This window comes from Bubalus kerabau, chromosome 14 (assembly GCF_029407905.1).
Source record: "Bubalus kerabau isolate K-KA32 ecotype Philippines breed swamp buffalo chromosome 14, PCC_UOA_SB_1v2, whole genome shotgun sequence".
NCBI lineage: Eukaryota > Metazoa > Chordata > Mammalia > Artiodactyla > Bovidae > Bubalus > Bubalus kerabau.
Genome location: NC_073637.1, coordinates 5060219 through 5081712, shown reverse-complemented (window position 1 = coordinate 5081712; position 21494 = coordinate 5060219). Strand labels below are relative to the sequence as shown.

Here is a 21494-nt window from a genome sequence, read left to right as displayed (position 1 = left end):
AGTTATCATATAACTTACAATGTAAAAGTTCTGCGCACACTAGTATTTCTTTTCTGTGACACAATGCTGTTGATAAAACAATTAAGGGTGTTCCCAACCCTACCCCAAAGAAGAGATAAACAATAACGTGTCCTGTATACAAAATTGTCAGGGACCCAGGGAGTCCACACCACGGACAGGGTGTGCGCCGTGTTCCCACGCCTGCCAACCACCCTGGTGGACTCCTCAGTCCCCAGCACAAGGCTGTGTATGCAGCCCAGGAGGGGCGGGGGGATGACGAAGAGAAAGGACCCGGCTGGAAGAGCCATCCACAGCTTCAGAAGAAGATGAACTCTCACTGGATCTATAGCCTACGGAACTCAAGCAGGGGGACTGAAAGTGAAAATTGCATCCAACTCCTTGCGACTCCGTGGACCATATGTTCCAAGGAATTCTCCAGGCCAGAATACTGGAGTGGGTAGCCTATCCCTTCTCCAGGGGATCTTCCCGATCCAGGAATCAAACCGGGGGCTCCTGCATTGCAGGTGGATTCTTTACCAGATGAGCCACCAGGGAAGGGGGACTGGGATGAGCATAAAGCATCCCTCTGGCTTCTGGATTCAGGGCCGCAGAGAATTCAGTGCAGGCTGAGCACTACCAGAGGGCGTCCTGAGGGGCATTGGGGGATCTGGGAGGACAGAACCCAGATCCAGCCCCAAGCTCGCCTGCAAACCTGTGCTCTGGCGTGTGAGCTCTGTCTACAGGAAGGAACATCTTTTTCCGCTAATTCTCTGAAAGGCAACTTGTGCAGCCTCTCCTTGCCAACATCCAAATCCCTGGGGGGCAAAAGACAGGAGCTGGTGCCTCTTTCAAGCTCCCACAAAAGTGCCTTTGTCTCCTGCTGCTGCTCTGCCAGCTCACTACCGAGAGCACACAGACTCGCGTCACCCGGCCGTCGCCCCTCGACTCTACGTCCCCCAGCGGCAACAGCTCCAGGGCAGCCCTGCTCCTGCGAGGGCTCCGCACCACACCTGCGCCCTCGTCCTGTTGCTGTGCTCCTGGTCAGGCAATCCCTCCACGCCCAGATGCAGGGGGTTAAGGCAGGGTGCAAACCATTCCTCACACTTGTGCTTGCCGTCGACACCCCAGGAGGAACCCCACCTTCCCTGGGTGTCTGCCCTGGTGACCTCTCGCACAGGTTACCCTCATGTCTCTGACTCATGCACACACACTGGAGCCCACCTGCAGAGAAGCGGTGTAAATTACAGGGATTTGGTCCAAAAACTGTGGTGCTGACTAGGGGGGAAAGTAGGTTCCTAGTCTTGAAGTCTTAATGGAACAGACAGTATTTCTGTCAGTTCACTTGATCACACTGCCAAAAGACACCAGAATAATTTTAAGCCTAGGCTTGTGTAACCAGAGTCCCCAGACTGTAGGATCTGGTACCTAAGGCTGATCCTACAGTTAGCAATTTCTCTCTCCACTAAAAAAAAAAAAAAAAAAAGAGCAACACAGACACTTCCTTTTATTTCACTTTTTGCTTTCCATTATGCTTGCATATTGATTTCGGTTCTACTTCTCATTCTCCAGGACTCTCAGAAATGTCACTTCTCGTTCCATAGGGGCAGCAGCCAAGACTGTGAGTCTAATAGGAGGTACTTAAATATTTGATGCTGAATGCACGTAAGTACTCAGTAACAAGTAATTCTGAGAACCAACGATTTGGTCTGGATAACTGAACAACTTGAGAACTAAATATTCAACCACCACCATATCCACCACACACACACACAAGTCAGTATATGTGTGTATGATTTCTGGAATACGTACCTTTAGGGAAGGCACTGTCTCTGGAGCACTGACAGGATGAGGGCTTTTAATATGCCACTCATGGGATCCAAATTAAATTTCTCATCCTGGCTTTAAAGGCTCATGATAAACTAGTCCTACAATACACAGAACAATACTTAGCTACTCTGTAGCCTCTGTTGACTCATTTATATCACAGCCCAGGCCTTGGAAACACATTAAGTTTTCCTGACTGAATTCTCATGTTAGATATTCACAGGGTTCTTCCCAAATTTGAAAATAAAAGAAGCCAGTGTCTGTATGGTGCTCACATCTCATCACGAACACAGCAATTCAGCCATTTTACTACTGGGGGAGGGTTATTTTCTTTTTTAGCTTCCCTGTTTTGGGGCAAAATGGGGATGGAAGTGCAGGTAATCCTGCCACAAGCACCGTTCCAGCTGTGGCCACACACATGTACAAGTGCTGCTTAGAAACAGATGCACGGGGTCAAGGGCTAGTGACAGTGTGATATTTTGGTAAGTGCAGCCAAACTGCACACCAACAGCATTATACCAGCTGCGACTGACAACATTACAGACTGTGCTTCATCTGACGCCAACACTGACCTTAAAATGCTTATCAATTCATCTGTCAACAGACATCCAGGTTGCTTCCATGTTCTAGCTTTTATAAATAGTGCTGCAATGAACAATGGGATACATGTGTCTCTTTCCATTTTGGTTTCCTCAGGGTATATGCCTAGGAGTGGGATTGCTAGGTCATATGGTAGTTTTATTCCTAGTTTTTTAAGGAATCTCCATACCATCTTCCATAGTGGCTGTATTAATTTACATGCCCACCAACAGTGCATGAGCGTTCCCTTTTCTCCACACCCTCTCCAGCATTTGTTGCTTGTAGACTTTTTGATGAGGGCCATTCTGACTGGTGTGAGGTGATATCCTATCGTGGTTTTGCTTTGCATGTCTCTAACAACGAGCGATGCTGAGCATCTTTCCATGTGTTTGTTAGCCATCTGTATGTCTTCTTTGGAGAAATGTCTGTTTAGTTCTTTTTCCCACTTTTTGATTGGGTTGTTTGTTTTCTAGCATTGAGTTATATGTGCATTTTGGAAATTAATCCTTTGTCAGTTGTTTCATTTGCTATTATTTTCTCCCATTCTGAGGGTTGTCTTTTCACCTTGCTTATAGTTTCCTTTGCTGGACAAAAGCTTTTAAGTTTAGTCAGGTCCCACTTGTTTACTTTTGTTTTTATTTCTGTTACTCTAGAAAGTGGGTCATATAAAAAGGAATGCATTTGAGTCAGTTCTGATGAGGTAGATGAACCTAGAACCTATTATACAGAGTGAAGTGAGTCAGAAAGAGAAAGATAAATATCATTTTCTAATGCACATATACAGAATATAGAAAAATGGTACTGAAGAATTTATTTACAGGGAGATTCAGCAATGGAGATACAGACATAGAGAATAGACTTACAGACATGGAGAGAGAGGAGGAGAGGGTGAGATGTATGGAAAGAGTAACATGGAAACTTACATTACCATACGTAAAATAGACAGCCAACGGGAATTTGCTGTATGGCTCAGGAAACTCAAACAGGGACTCTGTATCAACCTAGAGGGGTGGGATGGGGAGGGAGATGGGAGGGAGGTTCAAAAGGGAGGGGATATATGTATACCAATGGCTGATTCATGTCGAGGTTTGACAGAAAACAGGAAAATTCTGTAAAGCAATTATCCTTCGACAAAAAAAGAAAAAGAAAAAAGAAATTCAGGAAGGCAAGGGTGTAGTGTGAAAATGAGAGAAGAGACAGATTCTGCCCGAGAAGCAAGAGGAAAGAGAAATGCCCAGGTACACATTTTAGAAAAATCACTCTGGCTCTAGAGAGGAGAAATAGCTAAAAAATCAAGTTAAGGACACCTAATAAAAATAATTACAGTATTTTAAGGGGAAAAAGTGGTGGTTTGAATAAGGGGACTAGACACAAAAATGGATAGAAATAAATGTACTTTAAAAATATTTTGTAGGTAAAATAACCAAGATTTGGTGACCTTGAGAAGATATCCAATACGAGGAGAAAAGAAAAGGAGATTAATGCATTCTGCCTCAGATAGATAAGTAGATGTTTATGTCATTCAGTGAAACACAAACTCATGTGAAGCGGTTTGAAAACAGGACGGTAAAATGACAAGTACATTTTGATGGATTTCAGATTCAGCTTTTTAGAATATCCAAGTAGAAATGCCCAGTAAGCACTTGGCTATATGGGTCTGGAGTTCAGGAAAGTATGTTAACTGATTAATCACAGGGTAGGATCAGTATACTCTTATTAAGTAGGCTAAATCAGGGCATTTCTAGTCACTCACTCACTTAATAAGTATTCACTGATAGCTACTTGGTCTGAACATTCTTGCAGATTTGGGGTTCTGAGGAAGGCAGACACAGTATCCATCCTTATGAGGTTTGGAAACTGGAAACAGAAGGTAGGAACCAATGGCAGTGGCACTTGAAGCTATAACCACTTCAGGAAGCGGGCTGAATTTGGTAGTGGACAATCAGCAAACAGCATTATTATTTAACCACCATTTCCTTCAAACATACTCTGTAAAATTTCCCTTCTTTTGTTTTTTTTCTTTTACAACAGTGAACATCTTTGCTAGGTCCTGTGGCTTTTAATCATTTCCATTTATATAAGGAATTACACTCCTTTAAGTCATATATGGAGACTTTTTCTGTAATTCTGTAAGTGTATTGTATTATGAATCTAACCTAAACAGTGTCTCCTTCTTATAGCAAATGATACTGAGAGACAGAAAAAGAGAACACTGAAAAACTTAAAAAAAAAAAAAAAGTTTAATTGGATGGACCAAGATGGCAGGGTTGGCGGAGGTGGGGGGAGGGGGGTGTCTTCTTGTTAAATTTTTAATTTCCAAGGTTACTAACTAGTGAGATGAAGCTGTCATTCTGTTTTTTCTGGAAGTTCCTGTTAGGATTTGCTTGGTTCAACTTGGCCACTTATCATTTAGACAGTGCTCTGAAAGGAAGTGACCCTCTCCTTCCTTGGGTGGAGAGCACTCGTGCCTTCGCGTCCATTTACTCATGATGTGTGCCCCTGCCCTATTCATTCAGTGATCACCTCGAGAGCTAGGTGCTCTGGTCTGGTGCCAGCGATGCAACGATGGCAGGATGTGAGCTTGACCCTTGAAAGTCAAGAGCTGAGCAGAAGAACGTGACAATGAACAACACAGCAAGAGAATCCGTCTGTGAAGAAGGTGAGGCAGGGGACAAGAGAAAAGGGGTATCCGATGTGTTCAGCTCTCTCCTCATGGATAACCTGCAGCACTTTGCTGTTTATTAGAGGAGACATCTGAGGCCATGAGCATAATTCTCAACACTGCCCATCTCATCATTCCTATGAACAGCCAAGTACACTCATCAGGACGACGTGTCTTTTATTATGCCCAGGGGTCACTGTTCTCAGTGTGCTCTCCTTCAGATGCTCTTCACATTCAGGAAACCAACAGGTTCCTACCATCTTCTCTGACCACACCTGTACAGGTCGGAAGCTATCATCACTCAGTTAGCAAAACAAGATGCAGAAATCCAGCCCTGCTCTGGAGAAGGCAGCACATCTCCTGCCCTTGGTCCAGCAGCAGACGCGGGGCCCCCCTAACGGTCCTCAGGACAAAGCAGGCACTTCTGTTTTCATCATCTACAGTCACCCTCAGTTCCTCGTTGCTGCATAACAAATGGCCACAAACTCAGGGACTGAACTAACACAAGTGTGTGACTGTCCAGCGGTGCAGATCACAAGTCTGAAGTGGCTGTCACTGAACTAAGACAAGGCATCAGCAAGGATGTGCTGTGTTCTGGAAGGTCCGGGACAGGTGACAAGGAGCCAATCCCATAGGTCCCTGGGGGCCCCTGAAGAACGGGGAGCTCCTGGGGCTTTTGAGCAGATTACTGACGAGAAGACCAAAGACTGGCACATGAGAGAAAGACAGGAAGCAGGAAGTAAAAGGGGTGGTGCCAGGACAGAAGGCCGCAAGGCAGAGCGGGAGAGGAGCAGGCGGGGGGCTCCTTTAGGGCTGGCGTTCACTCTAGAGAGGAAGGTGTGGAAGGCTGCGAGTGGAGGAGTGATGTGCTCTGGCTCTCGTGTGAACAGGATGGCTCAGGTGGCCGGGCTGTGAATAGACGGGGCAGGGACAACGGGGAAGGTGAGCGTCAGTCAGGAGACCGCAGGGCTCCAAGAGAGGTGTGCAGGGGAGGCCCTGGGAGGTGTGGGTTCCAGGTACGTATAAAAACAACATGGACAGGACAAGCTAACATACTGGACGCTGGGTGTGAGCAAAGGCAGTGAAAGACGCTGCACGGGGCCTACTTACCTAAAAGAAGGGGAAACCCTTCATCTGAAGCAGTGGATGGCTCTTCTGGAGGAAGAAAAGTGAAGACAGAGAAGAGAGGCAGAGACACAGTGTGGGAGCGTCAGGTCTTCAACTGAAGATGAGACCAACCAGAACGGGGTGCCATGTGGACTAAGCAAAGCACAGGATGGAACCACGGCCAGGGCTGTAAGGACTGACAAAGACCTAAGAGGCCAGGAGGGGCTGGCAGGTTGGGCCTGGGCCAGCCTCTGGCATTCACTATAGGACTTCCTTCTGGGTCCACATCTCTTCGCGCTCCAATATGTCATTTACTTGAGTTTTCAAAGACAGCCTACAGAATGAACTTTCCATGTCCTTATTGCTCTTATAGACACCTTCATCCCACATGTTGGTGGCTGACAATGTACCTGGTTTAGACTTCAGAGACACAAGGTGTTTCCCCCAGGGCCTCTGAAGACCCTGTTTCAGTGCTACCCTGCAGCTGGCATCGCTGATAACGGTCTGATGTAAACACCGCCCTTCTTCCTAAGTAGGAGACTTCTCTGGTAGAACCTGCATCTTCTCCATACACTAACCTTGACTCTTCTGCACTGACCCCAAACTTATCTCCAGAGCTGCCTGGAACATGGCACTGACACTGGCCTATGGGCAAGAGAAGCGATGTTTGTGACCATGAGCTTCTGATTACTCGGGTGGGACACACGAGCCTGTTCCCCGGTTTAGGAGTCACAACTGGATTTACGACCTGCACCTGATGTTGGCGGCACGTGGCCACAGGCGAGGCTGGTTATGGAGACGGAGCGTGCCCGTGTGCCCATCTCACAGACCCCACCTCCTCACACCCAGGAGCTGCACACGTGGCTGGTGACGGCCGGGAGTCAAGGCCACGAGGCCCAGGCCTGTGATGTCCACAGCCCTTCAATGAGCACAGTTCTCCTACTACACCTGCTCTATACACTCCACCTATTCACAGCGGAAGCCTGTGAATCCTGTCAGCAACCACTATACTGTTAGTGTGTAATTAGCACATATATGTAATGGGAGTAAAATTTGTTAATTAAAGAACTGAAAACTTCTTTAATGAATTATAACAAGAATCCTGAGTTTTCCTGGTAAAAAGGAATCTGCAGAGGTTTTGGTTCTCCTGAGTCAAGCAGCCTCTCAGAAAACTACTTTTTACGGAGCATAGCTGTCCAGCAGGGACATAACACAGGCCACGTACACCATTTAAAAATTTCTAATGGCCGCATTAAAAAACTGCAAAAAGGTACAAGTGAATTTAATTTTAATGATACATTTCCTTTAACCTAGTATGCCAAGAACAAAACTAACAGATAACTGATGAGATATTTTCCATTCCTTTTTCATATTAAATCTCTGAAACCTAGGGTTTATTTTTACTTTGTTGTTGTTGTTCAGTCGCTAAGTTTGTCCAACTCTCTGTCACCCCATGGACTGCAGCACACCAGGCTCCCCTGTCCTTCACTATCTCCCAGAACTTGTACAAACTCATGTCCATTGAGTCACTGATGCAATCTAACCATCTCATCCTCTGCTACCTCCTTCTCCTCCTGCCTTCAATCTTTCCCAGCATCATGGTCTTTTTCTACTGAGTCGGCTCTTCGCATCAGGTGGCCAAAGTATTGCAGTTTCAGCTTCAGTCCTTTCCAATACACTTAGAAAACATCAAGTCAGACTAGCTACACTCAAGTATTCAGTAGTGGCACACAGCTTCCACATCGGGCAGTGCAGCAACAGGGTCTGAGACTCAATCTAATTACTAAGCAACTCTAGATAACGATAAGCTATCTCCTTTCAGAAAATGGTTGGCCTTCAGATCCATCTTAATTTACATGAAAATCCTGCATTTTCAGATGTTACAGCACTAGATAAAAGTGGGTTATGAGTAATTCCCACCTGCCATCACATTGATCCAGTATCATGTGGATTTCATGCTATTCCCGGGGAGGGCTGGGGTCAATCCATGCCAATCGAGGTTTCTCTGCCTCATGCTGAAAATCAATCACCAACTGCTAAGACTTGCTAAATTCTAAACACTGATCAATTACTGTGAAGTAGAACAACTTGCTCTTTGGCCTCACAGATGTGCTAATATTGATCTTCACAGAAGTCTGAGAAATATGTTCTCATAACTTATGTGTTTCTATCTGATTTAAATTTTTCTTCACAATACGAATGTTTCGATGCTGGTCAGGTTCTAACACCGGCTAAAGGCTGACACGTGCCCAGTGATCACTGGTTCTTTCCACGGTATAATCCTCTCATGTGTAGCACGCATATTAAAACCACAGCACATCTGTCACAGAGCCTTCCCAAAGTGAAACTCCTGATACAAGAAACTCTTAACATCTCCTAAATGTCTTGGGAAATTCATAACCTTTGAAAGGCTCCCCTCCTGCACAATATTCTGAAATCTATTAAGGTTGATGCAACGGTTTAAAGAATTTCCTCTCTTGTATCTGAAATTTATACAACTACAAAATGCCCTAACATATGCCTTCCCATAGACGTTACATTTACAAGGTTTCCTCTCCAGAGACTGCATTTATAAAGTTAAATATGAAACAGAGCTATAGATAAACTAGAAAAAGTCAGCAAGTATCGTAAAACGTTTGTGAAAAGAGACTATTTCAAGCACAGCACACGGGTAGATACTGACGCCTCCTTCAGTCCTAAGTGAATGACTCTTAATAACCCACCTGAGTGTCAGTATTACAGCACCACAGATGGAACAACATCACATAGAGTTTACATGTAACACAGAGCCTTAAGTCTAAATTCTACCACTTCCTTTGTTGTGCTTAAAAATAGTTAAGGCGTGTAAGTTAACGAGTAGTAAATTAATCTCGTTATAATAAAAGGGAAGGAGTATATCTGATGGTCCTCCTCACTGGATGCTTGTCCTCCTGAAAGATGAATATGGACTAAGCAGAGGAGCAGCAGGGAGGAGGGGCTTCCTCAACACTGGATCAAATAAACATCCTGACAGCTTGCATTCCGAACTCGGTTTCCTGAGTCTGGTGCTCACTCCTTCCTCTCAGCCACCTCTGCCTACGCAGTGCTGCCCCACAGCTCTTCACCACCCACTCTCACCAGCGCCCGGAGGGAGCTCATCCAGCGACTCCCACGTTCACATGCAGTGACGCCCCGTGGGCCCGGCCCCCGGGACCCACCCACCACAGACTGGAGGCTATCCAAGGCAGGGTCTTTCACATCCCCAGAACCTCGTCAGGCGTGTGTATACAGGAGACATTTGTTTTTTAAGAATCTGTCCTATCTGGAATCGTGCAAAGAGATTCAAAATTACACTTTCTAGAAAACAATTTATTTCAACAGAATTAGAGGCTATTTTAATTGTTTTGTTTCCTTACGCACTTCAAAAATTTTTTTCTAAAAAACAGGAAAGAAAAGTCAATGGCATTATATATGATGCAGTTATTTTTCTAAGAAATTTTACATAAATTAAAACTCTAGTCAGTCACATATTAACTCAGTAAGTACTATAGAGAAAAGCTAGCATCGCTGATATATTGGAATAACAATTATTACCCTGCCTTTTCGGTGTGTGCCATTAACATTTAGCCTAAACACACACTGAGGGTGTATCCCAGGAAAACATACTCACCCTGACGTCGGTTGCATCTCCATGCCTGATAATACTGGCCCAAGTGGTTGGCTCACTGTTGCTTTCAAAATAATGAAAGACCTTTAATACTCGCTCCATGGCCCCAGGAGAACGCTCCACACCAGTTCCCAGGTGAGTCTTGGTACTTGAACTCGGCGTGTGATTCAAGTTTGGGTCAAGGTAAGCAGCAGCCATTATTTTGCTAGATGCTAGGTATCTGTCATATTCTGGAAAAGAAAATAAGTTTTATCAGTGTACAATATTTGAAATCTACTGGTTAAAACGGATTTTAGTGATACACTAATGTAACAACACTGTTCTTTGCGCTCTCCCTATGACGTGTTGTGTGCAGGTGAGCCTGAGACGACCTGAGACCTGCACCTGGATAATCACTCTTTCCCACCACCAGCCCCTTCCCACCACTCCCCCCACCTCCACCCAGAGCAGCACCTGATTCACAGCAGCATAATAAATATTTGTTAAACAAATTACTTCAAGTCTGGGAACCTTATTTCACCTCTGTTCAAAACTTGCTGTTATCTATAAACAAAGTAACACCACCACCCCCTTTAAACCACAGACTCTAAATCTGTCAGAAATATCTCATAGGAAAGCAAAAGGTGTTAATTTTACTGCCTATTTTCAAAATCTTTTATTTTAGTGATCTCTTTTGCTCCCCAAATTAGACAGTAAGGATGAATAAATATAGTATCAATTGCTTCCTGAAAAGAAACATTCCATCTTTGGAGTGGTCAGAAGAAATGATACACTAGTGATAAAAAATCACTACAGCTGACCCTTTAATAAGGCAAGTTTGAACTGCCCAGGTCCACTTCTATGCAGATCTTTTTCAATAGTAAATAAACACTACAGATCTACACAATCCCTGGTTGGCTGAATCCCCAGAAGTGGAACCGCAGGTGCAGAGGAGCCCTCGCACAGGGGGCTGAGCACAAGTTACACGCGGACTTTCCCTGCACGAGGGCTGGCACCCTTACCCTACGCTGCTCCCGGGTCAGCAAGATGCGTGATAGGGAGCATGTCAGGGAGGTGCTAAACCAGAAACAATGCACAATCCAGATACCCCTGTGGCCAAAACTCAATGGCAAAATCCTAAACCTCTAAAAAGTAGGTCTAAAGTTTTTTAGAGGATAAACCGTTGTGATGTTACCATGATAGAAGCTGCTTTCCATCACAGAATGTGGTTCTGCTTTATCAATTCAAGCTTTGACTTGCTTGTCAAAATTCCATTTGTGCTATAAACTCTCAAACTGGCCAACACCTCCACCTTATCAAGCCTTCCTTGGCCTTTCTGGACAGTCCATGTGCAAGTCTGTTCACCACCAGCCACCCTTACTGCTGGTGTTCCTATCTGTCTTTCTGCAGGACTGAGGCTTCAGAGAGCCTGGCATGTGGGTTGGTCAGTCTGTGGGATGGTGTCCACTAAGGAAAGAGAAGTCCTAAGTGCTGTTCTCTGCTATACTGACTCCTCTGCTTCCAAACAATTAAGAGAATTCTCTGCTGTGTGTGTGGTTCTCTACTTGGTTTTGGCCCATGGCTGAAGACGTACAACTGGGGCTGCCAACTCTCTGTCTCTAAGTGAGAAGAGCCTTCGCCCTCCTTCACCAGAGAGGTGGGCTCCAACTGGAGTTCGTAGCTGCAGCCCTCTGCAATCTGTGGCTGGCTGCATTTTTTAGACCTTTTCAAGATTAACCTGTTACAGGCACCTGTAACTGGTTAATATCTTTTGAATATCTTTTTCAAAAAACTATCAAAGAAGAGGAAATGAAAAGGTTTTTAAAGTTGGCTTACTTGTGTAATTTAGACCCCTATTCTTCAAACCATCAGTGGTAAATGACCAGCTTTGTTTTCATTTCCAACTTGTCACAAACCAATACTTTGTAAAATACAATGGGGAGGAATTTCTAGAAAAATGAAATTTAAAAATAGAAGACATACAAAAGCCAAGCACAAAACTTCCATCATTAGAGTCAGTGAACATAAAACTACCATCCAGTTGCTATGGTTTCCAGACGCCTGTGCTTGGCCTACACTGTGGACAGTCCCAGCAGAGCCCCGCCTGTGGGCCACCATCGGTCGAGGCCCCACTCAGGCACCAGGCTGCCTGGGGCAGCAAGAAGCCAGCGCCCACTGGACTAGGAAACGGGAAAGCGGACGGCCTGTCAGTGGCGGCTGCCGACCTTCCAGCTTCAGGACTCCCTTTCACTCACACACTAACTTCTTTCTTGGGAGAACCAAGGCAATCCCAAGGTAGGTAGGTGTGAGGACACAGGAGCTGACAAGCCTTGGCACTGACCCCAAGGCTCACTGCACAATCCAATATGAACGCTCCGTGAGACAGCACATTAGAAAAAGGAAGAAAAGGACGAGGACCACAACAAGAGTCTTACTCCGGAGCCGCCTGGCTTATATTCACTGTACATACTAAGATCCCACCAAGAGAGTAATCTCAGTAAGCTTGTGATGAGCTGGCCCTTTAATAAAGCTGGAGATGCTTGCCAAATTATGAGAAGCAAAGAACGCAAATTGCTACAGCTAAATTTTTTTTTTAATTAATGACATCAACTAGCTTGAAAAGTTTTAAGAATTTGATAATAACCCTAAAGTAAATCCTTAAACAACCTAGACAAGTGTGAAAGTTTTCTCCTTAATTTTGTTCTTTCACCCATGATTTGGGTTTATTTTCTCATAAAATGACTAACCTGGGTATCCTAAATGTCCCACAGTGATTTTACTAGACAGAGAAGCTAACATTATTTAAATGTTTGATATTGTTACATGGAAGGATATATATGAAACTCCAATACTTTGGCCACCTAATGCGAAGAAATGACTCATTGGAAAAGACCCTGATGCTGGGAAAGATTGAAGGCAGGAGGAGAAGGGGACGACGGAGGATGAGATGGTTGGATGGCATCACTGACTCAATGGACATGAGTTTGAGCAAGCTCTGGGAGTTGGTGATGGACAGGGAAGCCTGGCGTGCTGCAGTCCGTGGGGTCACAAAGAGTCGGACACAAGTGAGCGACTGGACCGAACAGAACTTGGTATTATAATGTCAGTGTGTTACAGTGTGTATTTTCAAACTCACCCCTTTCCCAGTGCTCTTCTTCCAGTGTGACTCTGACACCTCTTTCAAGAGGCATAGTCTATGTTCCTTCCCCTCAGACTTGAACTGGCTTAAGACTAGGCTAAGATACACCCTAAGCTAGGTCATTAAAGGCAACACCAAAAAAAAAAAGGAAAGAAGGGACCGAGGTTCCCACAGTGGCCCTGGGATGCTCACTCACAAAGTCCACCACCACACTAGACAGAAGTTCAAGCAACCCAAGACCAGAGCTCCAAGAGCCACAGCTCCAGCTGAGCTTCCCACTGATGGGTGGCATCACCTCTGGAAAACGGAGACAGAGCCAACTCGAAAGACCCACGGACTCCCAGCTGTGCTGCCGCAGACAACACCACACAGTAGAGCTGAGCCGGCCCCGCCGAGCCCTGCGCAGACTGCAGACCTGAACAGAACAAAAAGCTCACGTCATCTGAAGCCATCACGTGTCAGATGTCTTGTTTTCGGCAACAGACAAGTGATACGGTGTATGTTCAACTAACGTATGCAGCAGTGATTCTTCCTTCACCTGGAAGTGTGGGACATAAAACGACAACCAGAATGCTTGCCTCCTTCTTTGCACTGTTAAATTAAAGATACAGAGTGAGCATCTTTTCAGTGCCTGGACAAATCTCACATGCCTTCCTAGGTTTGGGTCACTTTCCTTCTACATTTTATTCTTTGTAATTTCAATGTCATGAAACACCTGAGTGTTTCTCTAATGCAAACTTTTTGCCATGTCACTTCCTCAGTGACATCTGTTCCTGTCACAATTATTTTCTTCACTTAAGTCAATAAGACATAAAAGACACCTACCTTTACTAAGTTCTTTTGGCTGCAAATCCAGAACGTGTGGCTCAAAAGCAAAGTCAACATTCCTAGAGTTGGCTATTTTTTCTGTAACTTCATGTATGTTCGATTAGAGTTCTACAAAGTTATTTCCACCAGGTAGTTAAAAGTTTTTGCCATACTGTGTACTTAATTTCTAAGATCCCTGATTAGTTAGAAACCTTAAAAGTAACTGAATATTGGAGACTTAAAAAAAAAATCCTAAGGAAATGAAGAATGGCAAAATATAACATATATGTAAAACCCAAATTAATAGAGTGCTGATAAGATAAATGTATTTCAGATTGAAAATTAAGAGCATTCAGAGTATGATAACCTATTTGTTTATATTTTAACTGGGACCTGTCGTGGTGACAGAAATCAACTCAGGTTTCCTTTCCGGGGGCACCGACTGCAAGGGGCCAGAAGGGAGGCTGCGGGGAGCTGATAACCTTCCAACACAGATTCGGAAGGGGGCAGAAAACCTGGGCCAGGCTATGTAGGATTTATGTACTTTACTGTATGGATGCTGTAACTTCAATTACACATCTTTATTTACAAATATGAGAACAAAAAAGGTTTGTCAGAAGACTCTTATCCAACAACTGACCAAAAGAAACATGCAGTGCCAAAGCACACTAGTTAAAATTAATTGCTCGAGCCACAGTTACAAATCCAGCACAGAAGCAATTCACATGGACACATTTTATAAATGCCAAGTGTTCTCGATATCTGCATTTCTGCCTCTGCCACTCTCTTATTGGCACATGCATGTGCTATTTTGAAAAACAAGTAAAATATGTGATGTTTGCAAATATGAAAATACTCATTTACCATCTTTTTATGAAAGGAGTTTTTAACTGCATTTATGATATATGGCCCTACATATACACATGTACGCATACTCAAGACAGATGTCTTTAAGACTCTATTGAAAAATATGGGACACTATCGCCAAAAAATGCAAAGATACTTATAAGCACAAATTTTTACACGTGGCTGCAAAATTCATTTTTCCTTAAAACTGACACATGAAACCTAGCTCTAAGATTAACAGTCTAGCCAGTACCAACATTCATTACAAATAATTAAAATTGCCACTTACTGAGTGGCTCTACATGCAAGGCATAAACACACAGTCTCATTTAATTTCATTTTCACCACAACTGTTAGAGGCGCACAGTCCTAGCTCCATTAGCAGGTATAAAGTCTAAAATAAAAGTCACCATATTCCAGGAACACAAAGCTACTCAGTGGTTGGGTTGTGACTGTCTGAGACTGAAGCTCTGAAAAACTCTTTCAGTTCAGGTACACTGTAGGGGCCCATCAAGTGGCCTAACGACATTCCCTTCCCCTAAAATCCTAAAGCTCAGTGACACAGTCCACTACTCTCAGCAGGCACGGACACACAGCTCTTCACCACTGCGTCCCAACAACACTGGCAAGCACCGAATGTATACGATGGATCACACATGACAGGGACAATGTTGTGTGAAGCAGGACCCCGGCCTGCACAGGACTGTCAGGGAGAAAGCCTGTGAACTGCACTTCCTGTCGCAGGCACACGTCTGCCACAACTTCTCTGGTGACGACTGGCCATGGTGGAGTCACACGACAGGAGGAGGGCCATCTCCCCAACGCTGCCAGTGGCATTCCATAAGCAGCTACTGGGATGAAAAGAACGGACGGCAGTGTGGCTGGCTGGAGCGCTGGACAGAATGGGTGCCTGGGTGAACCTGTGCCACACGACACAACCCCCCGCAGGTCTCCTGGGAACAGCAACGCTGAGCCTGTCTCCCTGGAGCCAGGTGACTCCCAATTACCACTAAACACATTAAACATGAAAGACTTTCTCAAACACTTCTTTGTCACTAAATCTCCCAGATGAAAGAAACATGGTTAAAATGTTTTTCTGTACTATTTTATAATTAAAATACTTAATGATGTAAATTAAAGTAGAATTCATCAAAGCAGATGATCAAAATCAATGTAGAAAACATACATTAAATTATTCCTTCAGCACTTGTAAGTTCACGTCTAATACACCACATACAGCATCAAAAAGCTTCGCCTGTTTAGGAAAAGATTCCCTCAAGGAGTCCTTCACACAGCAGGACTGCCACGACCCGATCACCCCTCTCACACAGTTGACTCGTCTCTTTCGCACGGCAGCCCTACACGGTGGCGCCCATCAGTCACCTCACTTACATGTGTGGTCACTAAGGCACAGAGGTTAGGCAACTGCCCCAAGTCACACAGCTGCGAGTGTGCATGCTCACTTCCACACCAGATCCCAGCCGGTCCAGAGGCGAGCCACAGAGCCTCAGCACAGCACATAGAGGGTGTGCAAGCCCCTGCCCAAATGGACCCCACGCCAACCAGTATCACCATGCGATCCCTAGGCAAGTTCGGTCAGCTAGGTTGCCTGCATCAAAAGCACTGAGCTACCTTCTAATTTTATTTAGTGTATCATGTACTTTCCACCTACGAACTCGGCCTTCCCCGGCCCTGAATGTAATGCACTCTTCCAGGAACCCCTGACGAGAGGTCCTCTGAGAAAAGCCACCAAAAGCCACCACAGACAAATGCACTGAGCACATGCTGCTGGGGAGAGGCCAGGGAAAGGAAAGGCCCAGCTCAGACCTGGGACATGGTCGGGGTTCCTACACAAGGCGAGTTCCAAGCTGGGGTCCTGAGAGCGGGCATCAAAACCTAAACCTGACAAAAGACAAGGTGGCTAGTGTGGCGAGAGCACCCCGGGAGCCAACGCGAGGCCAGTGAGGCTTCAAATTCAATCAGCAGGGGAGCAGGACAAGGCCCGGTTGCAGAGGCAGGTTCAGAGCCTGGCCGGTGTTAGGATTTGCACCTGGGCAGGCATTCAAGTCTGTTCGGACCAATCTGACGGCTTCTGTTATAACCCAGACAGGACTGACTATGGCCTGAGACCAAAAATTTGAAAGCTATAAAAAAAATCCAGGAGGACAGGATTGATCAAACTGCATTTGTAAGACTGAAGGAGACAGCAGCCATTTTTCTGGCTTGGGCAGCTAAGTGGGAAGGTGATAGCATTCCACTGAGATAAGGAACACAAGAGGGGCAGACCTGTTTGTGGAGGGGGCTGGGCAGGAAGGAAAAGATCAATTCCGCTTGGTATTTGTTACTGGGAACAACAAGCCAGATGAAGGAGGCACTTCATGCCTCCGGTTACAGGAGGGAACCAGGGAGCCACGCGGGATGAGGGGCGGGCCACCACAGCTGCTCGCAGGCTGGGGAAAGGGGGCCTGACACACACGCCTCGGACATCGTGATGCAGGTTCTCTAAGCCTTCTAAAACACAAACAGATTTCCCAGCTGCACTCGTAAGGAAGAGGAGTGAACCTGCCTGGGGAAAACACTCCCGCTGGTGCGCTCTCTCGGGCGGGGGGATGTGGGCACTGGGCAAATCTAAACAGCATGAGGCAAGCACTCCCCGTCTAGAGCTGACCTGCTGTTCACAAATGAAGAGCGACTGTCCTAACATGCAGAGATTGATCTCGACTGTCTGATTTGAAACATGCTATTGTAAAGGCCACTCATGAGACTAGGGCCAGGGCTCAGAGGTTTACTTCAAGAATTATTCATGCTGCATTTGTGCCAAGATTGTTCTATGCACTTAAAAATGAAATCATTTAATCCTCATAATAACCTTCTATTCCCCACCTTCTGGATGTGGGAAGAGAGAAGCAATTTGCCCAAGCCCACAGGCCTGGTGAACAGGGCTCAACCAGGCAGGAGAGCTGCAGAGGCCAAGCCTTTGCTCAGCAAGGCCTGCCGCCCAGGGTGTGCTGAGTCTGCACCTTCGCTTGACAACTCGGTCACTAGCAGGCCGCAGCGCTGCCTGGCAACACAGCAACACACAGCCGAGCAGCCGTCCTCGCCCTCCGTCGCGGCCACCCCCATGCCAGCTCTGCCGAGAGCCAGCCGCAGGGGGCTGCTGCTCCTGCCTGCTCTCTCACTGCCAGCTGCCCCAGCCACTTGTTCCTGCCGGGCCCCTGTGGGCAAACGCAGGGGACACACCTCCCTGAGAGTAACGGGTTCTGCACAAACATTTACTGAGCCAACTTCTGCTGCTGCTGCTAAGTCGCTTCAGTTGTGTCTGACTCTGTGCGACCCCATGGACTGCAGCCTACCAGGCTCCTCTGTCCACGGGATTTTCCAGGCAAGAGTACTGGAGTGGGTTGGCATTGCCTTCTCCTCTAGTATGGATTAAAAAAGCCGTAACTCTAACCTGAAGAGCATTCAGCCTAGTTAGGACAGCTGCACACGCGCGCGCGCGCACACACACACACACTCTGTCTCACACATGTGGCTAATGACAGCTATAACAAGTATTATTTAAAAATTAATTGTAAACACTATTTTTAAAGATCAGTATCACTAACCATAAAGCCACTAAAAAGAACTCAGTAGTTATCTAGTTTTCAAAAACTCTGCACCACCCTTCTCAAGGCTTCTGGCCACCCAGACCTCAGCTGCTGCAGGCAGACAGTCACCTGCCCAGGAGGCTCCTGACCTCCTGAGTGAGGAGGCCAAGAGCAGGACAGACCGGTTCCCTCCTAGGTGTGCATTTCACCGCAGGGGGCAGGGGAGCATGCGCTGGTGAGGAGAGTGAAAGGGCAAGCGGGGGAGTGGCAGGAGGGTCCCATTTCACACAAGGTGGTCAAGGGGGTACACTCATGTCTTACTACCCAAACCAGGAGAACTGGCAGGGCTGGGGGTGGTGAGTGTTAAACGGATAAACCGGGGCACACACTTTCCCCACCTTGCCGAGAAGGGCGTATCTAAGCAAAAACCCCATGTCCTGCTAAAGCTCTAGAGCCACGTGTGGAGAAAATCCCGGGAAGAACGAGCGGCCCCTTCCCCAAACACAATGAGGATGAGTGAAGGGTCTGAATCCCCACTGGACCAGCCCGTGGGTGAGGGAAGCAGTGCCAGCAGGACTCTAAACAGGAGTGAAGAGGGGTCACGGCGATGCTCCGGTCAAGACATCAGAATCCTGGACACGGAACACACCCCTGCTCCTCACCGTCCCCTCCCTCCCTGCCCTCCCTGCAGCGGCAGAAACCTGTTACTGTCATGTTCCTGGTTTACCATAAACCCGCACACCAGACACACCTGCTCCCTGCGGGGGACACAAACAACTGCACCAACATTTACACAGTGAAGTCCCTACGAAGCGAGGAAAGGGACCAGCACCAGGGAGACACTCAGGGAATCGGAGCCGGGTGGCTGGGGCTTCACAGAGGGAACTGTGACTGGAGACGTGTCCCGGGAGGGGGACTCGCATCCACACCTGAGGAGTTCTAAGAACTGGCGGATGGCGCCCGAGGCAGAAAGACGGTGAGGGGCAGAGGCAGACAACGTGTGCCTCCCGTGGGGTGGGGTAAGGGGAGGACGGTGCCTGGGGAGGGGGCGACAAGGCCCGAGGCCCGGCCACGGAGCCCCAGGCTTCAGAGATAGGCAGAGAATTAGCAAGGAGAGCCCTCAGAGAAACAGGGTGCAGGGCAAGGCTTCCCTCCTCACCCCCTCCAATGGCCTTGCGCAGCTCAAACTACCATCAGTGGAGAAGCCCAGGCTCTCCAGAACACGCCCACATCATTCTCAGTGCCTCTGCGTGCGGATCCCTACAGCACGGAGGACCCTCCCCACCCTCTCGGCTGGAATCAAAGATGCCCCAGACTCTACCAGTTCAGGTTTCTTTTTCACTCAGCAAACAACTGCTGAGTGCTGTTAATATGTCCCACCTTGGAGAATCAAAAAATGAGACCCGAGCCTGGCTGCAAGAACCAGGTAACAGGAGACAAGCAACTAGGCAGAGCTGTGTGAGTCACCAGCGCTCACCTTGTGTGAGGGGCAGGGCCCAGCGAGAGACAGAGGGCCACACGCGGAGCAGAGGCCTGAAGGCTTCACGGGTGAAGAAGGAAAGTTCCAGCAGGAGCAGCAACAGCACAAGAGGCCAAGAAAGCCAGCCCAGCAGGGGCCTCTCAGAAAGCTAGGTGCACACAGAGCTGAGAGGCTGGGGCCTGCAGGAGCTGGGGAGGGGAAGAGAGGGCGGAGGAGAGGCGGGCAGGGCCTCCTGCAGGCGCAGGGTGGACGGGACCCACTGAGGTCAGTGTGCACTGGGGGCCGCTACATGGGGGCACTGCTCCCTGTGCTGGGCACTCAGAAACTCAGGTGTCCTCTGGAAAGCATCTGATTTCTTTGACTGTAAACATGTAGATATCTAGATAGTTACACTGTAACTATAAAATGGTTTATACACTTATATAAAAATATACTTTTAACCTGTCTCCCCCACAAGTCAATTAGCTCCTCAAGCTGTCAGACCACATGGCTGTGGTCCCACAGGCATGGCAGAGGACCAGGAGGTAATTCCCAGTGCAACCATCAGACCCTGGGAGCCGACCCAGACCCATCTGTTGAGAGAACTAGAATGCAGCACATGTGCTGCTACAAGAGGAAACGCAGAGACCAATTCACTGCTTTTGTTGAGCAACTTCTAAGGCAAGTGGATTAGCTGACTCTACATAGAATTTGCTCATTCATTAGGTAATATTTATTTATGCCAATTACTTGCCAAGCACAAAGAAACTTGATACAACCCCTGACTTTGTGAAGTTTACCAGCCAGCAAAAAGATCAAACAAGTGCAATACACTATGATTGATAACAGTAAACACAAGACCGAAGCAAAGACCCAGGAGGCAGCATCAGAGAGAAGCTGGTTTAGTGGAGACCTAAGGGTAGGCTGGAGCTGGCTGGGCAGAGGAGTGAGAGAAGAGGCAATGGCAGGTGCAGGAGGCACGAGAGCAAAGACTCTGGGCGTCCTGGGCGCTGAACAGTCAACAGAGACGATCGGCCAATGGCCCAGAGCTGGAGATGAGGGCAGAGCCAGACGAGGTGCCCTGCAGGCCAGGTGAAGGGGCTGCAGCTTCACCTCATTCTAGAGAGAAGCCACCAGGCAGTTTTAATAATAATACCAGATTTATGTTTCTACAAAATCCCTCCAGCAGGTATGTGAAGGCTGAACATGTGAGGACATAGGAAGACAGACAGGAAGCAACTTCCACAGCCCAGAGCGGGGGAAGGTGAGGAACCGTCAGCATAAAAAGATGGATCCCTTATACACGGAGGAAGGCATCAGAGAGGCACCCTGGGTCTGGTGGCATGATGAACTGAGTGGACAGAGCTTTGACACGTTTATTAGACAGAGGATCTGGGGAGGAACTGATTTCAGTGGCAACAAATAAGAAGTTCCTCTGTGGCTGGTATCAGATGCTTATGAAAAACATGTAGATATCAAGAGACAGCTGACCCCTGGACTCTGAGACATAGAAGAGAAGAAGGGTTATTCCCAGAGATGGACAGATGGATGTTTAAAATACTGATACAGAAAAAACATGATTTTAACCACAGGATCCAGAATCACACAAAGGAACTATTAATAGTATATTCAATTTCAATCTACCACTGCAAGACAGGTGTGGGGGGGAATCAACAGCACATTTGTTCCTGACGACCAAATCTGACACCTCTCAATCCTTCCTAGTCTTTCAACAAGACAAAACAAACAATGCACACATTGACAGAATCGAAGAACTTTCCAAGGAGGACTTTCTGTGCTTAGTAGCCTTGCAGCCAATTACACAGCACTGTGAACACTTAGAATTACTTCAATAGTCT

General features: G+C 46.8%; 1 protein-coding gene across 23 annotated transcripts in view; it reads right to left on the bottom strand.

Annotated features, from left to right (window-relative positions):
- Nucleotides 1-21494, bottom strand: part of PTK2 (protein tyrosine kinase 2) — a 193462-nt gene that overhangs the window by 120236 nt on the left and 51732 nt on the right. For 20 of the 23 annotated variants that reach the window (XR_008701993.1, XM_055545652.1, XM_055545655.1 and 17 more), the window contains one exon: nucleotides 9822-10048. Coding sequence is in view for 22 of the 23 variants with exons in the window: in XM_055545652.1 (XP_055401627.1) it covers nucleotides 9822-10048 (227 nt within the window). In the remaining variant the exon portion in view is untranslated. Of the gene's footprint in view, nucleotides 1-9821; nucleotides 10049-13231; nucleotides 13352-21494 lie in introns of those variants that run through there. The other 3 variants (XM_055545662.1, XM_055545666.1, XM_055545671.1) reach the window with 2 other exon arrangements.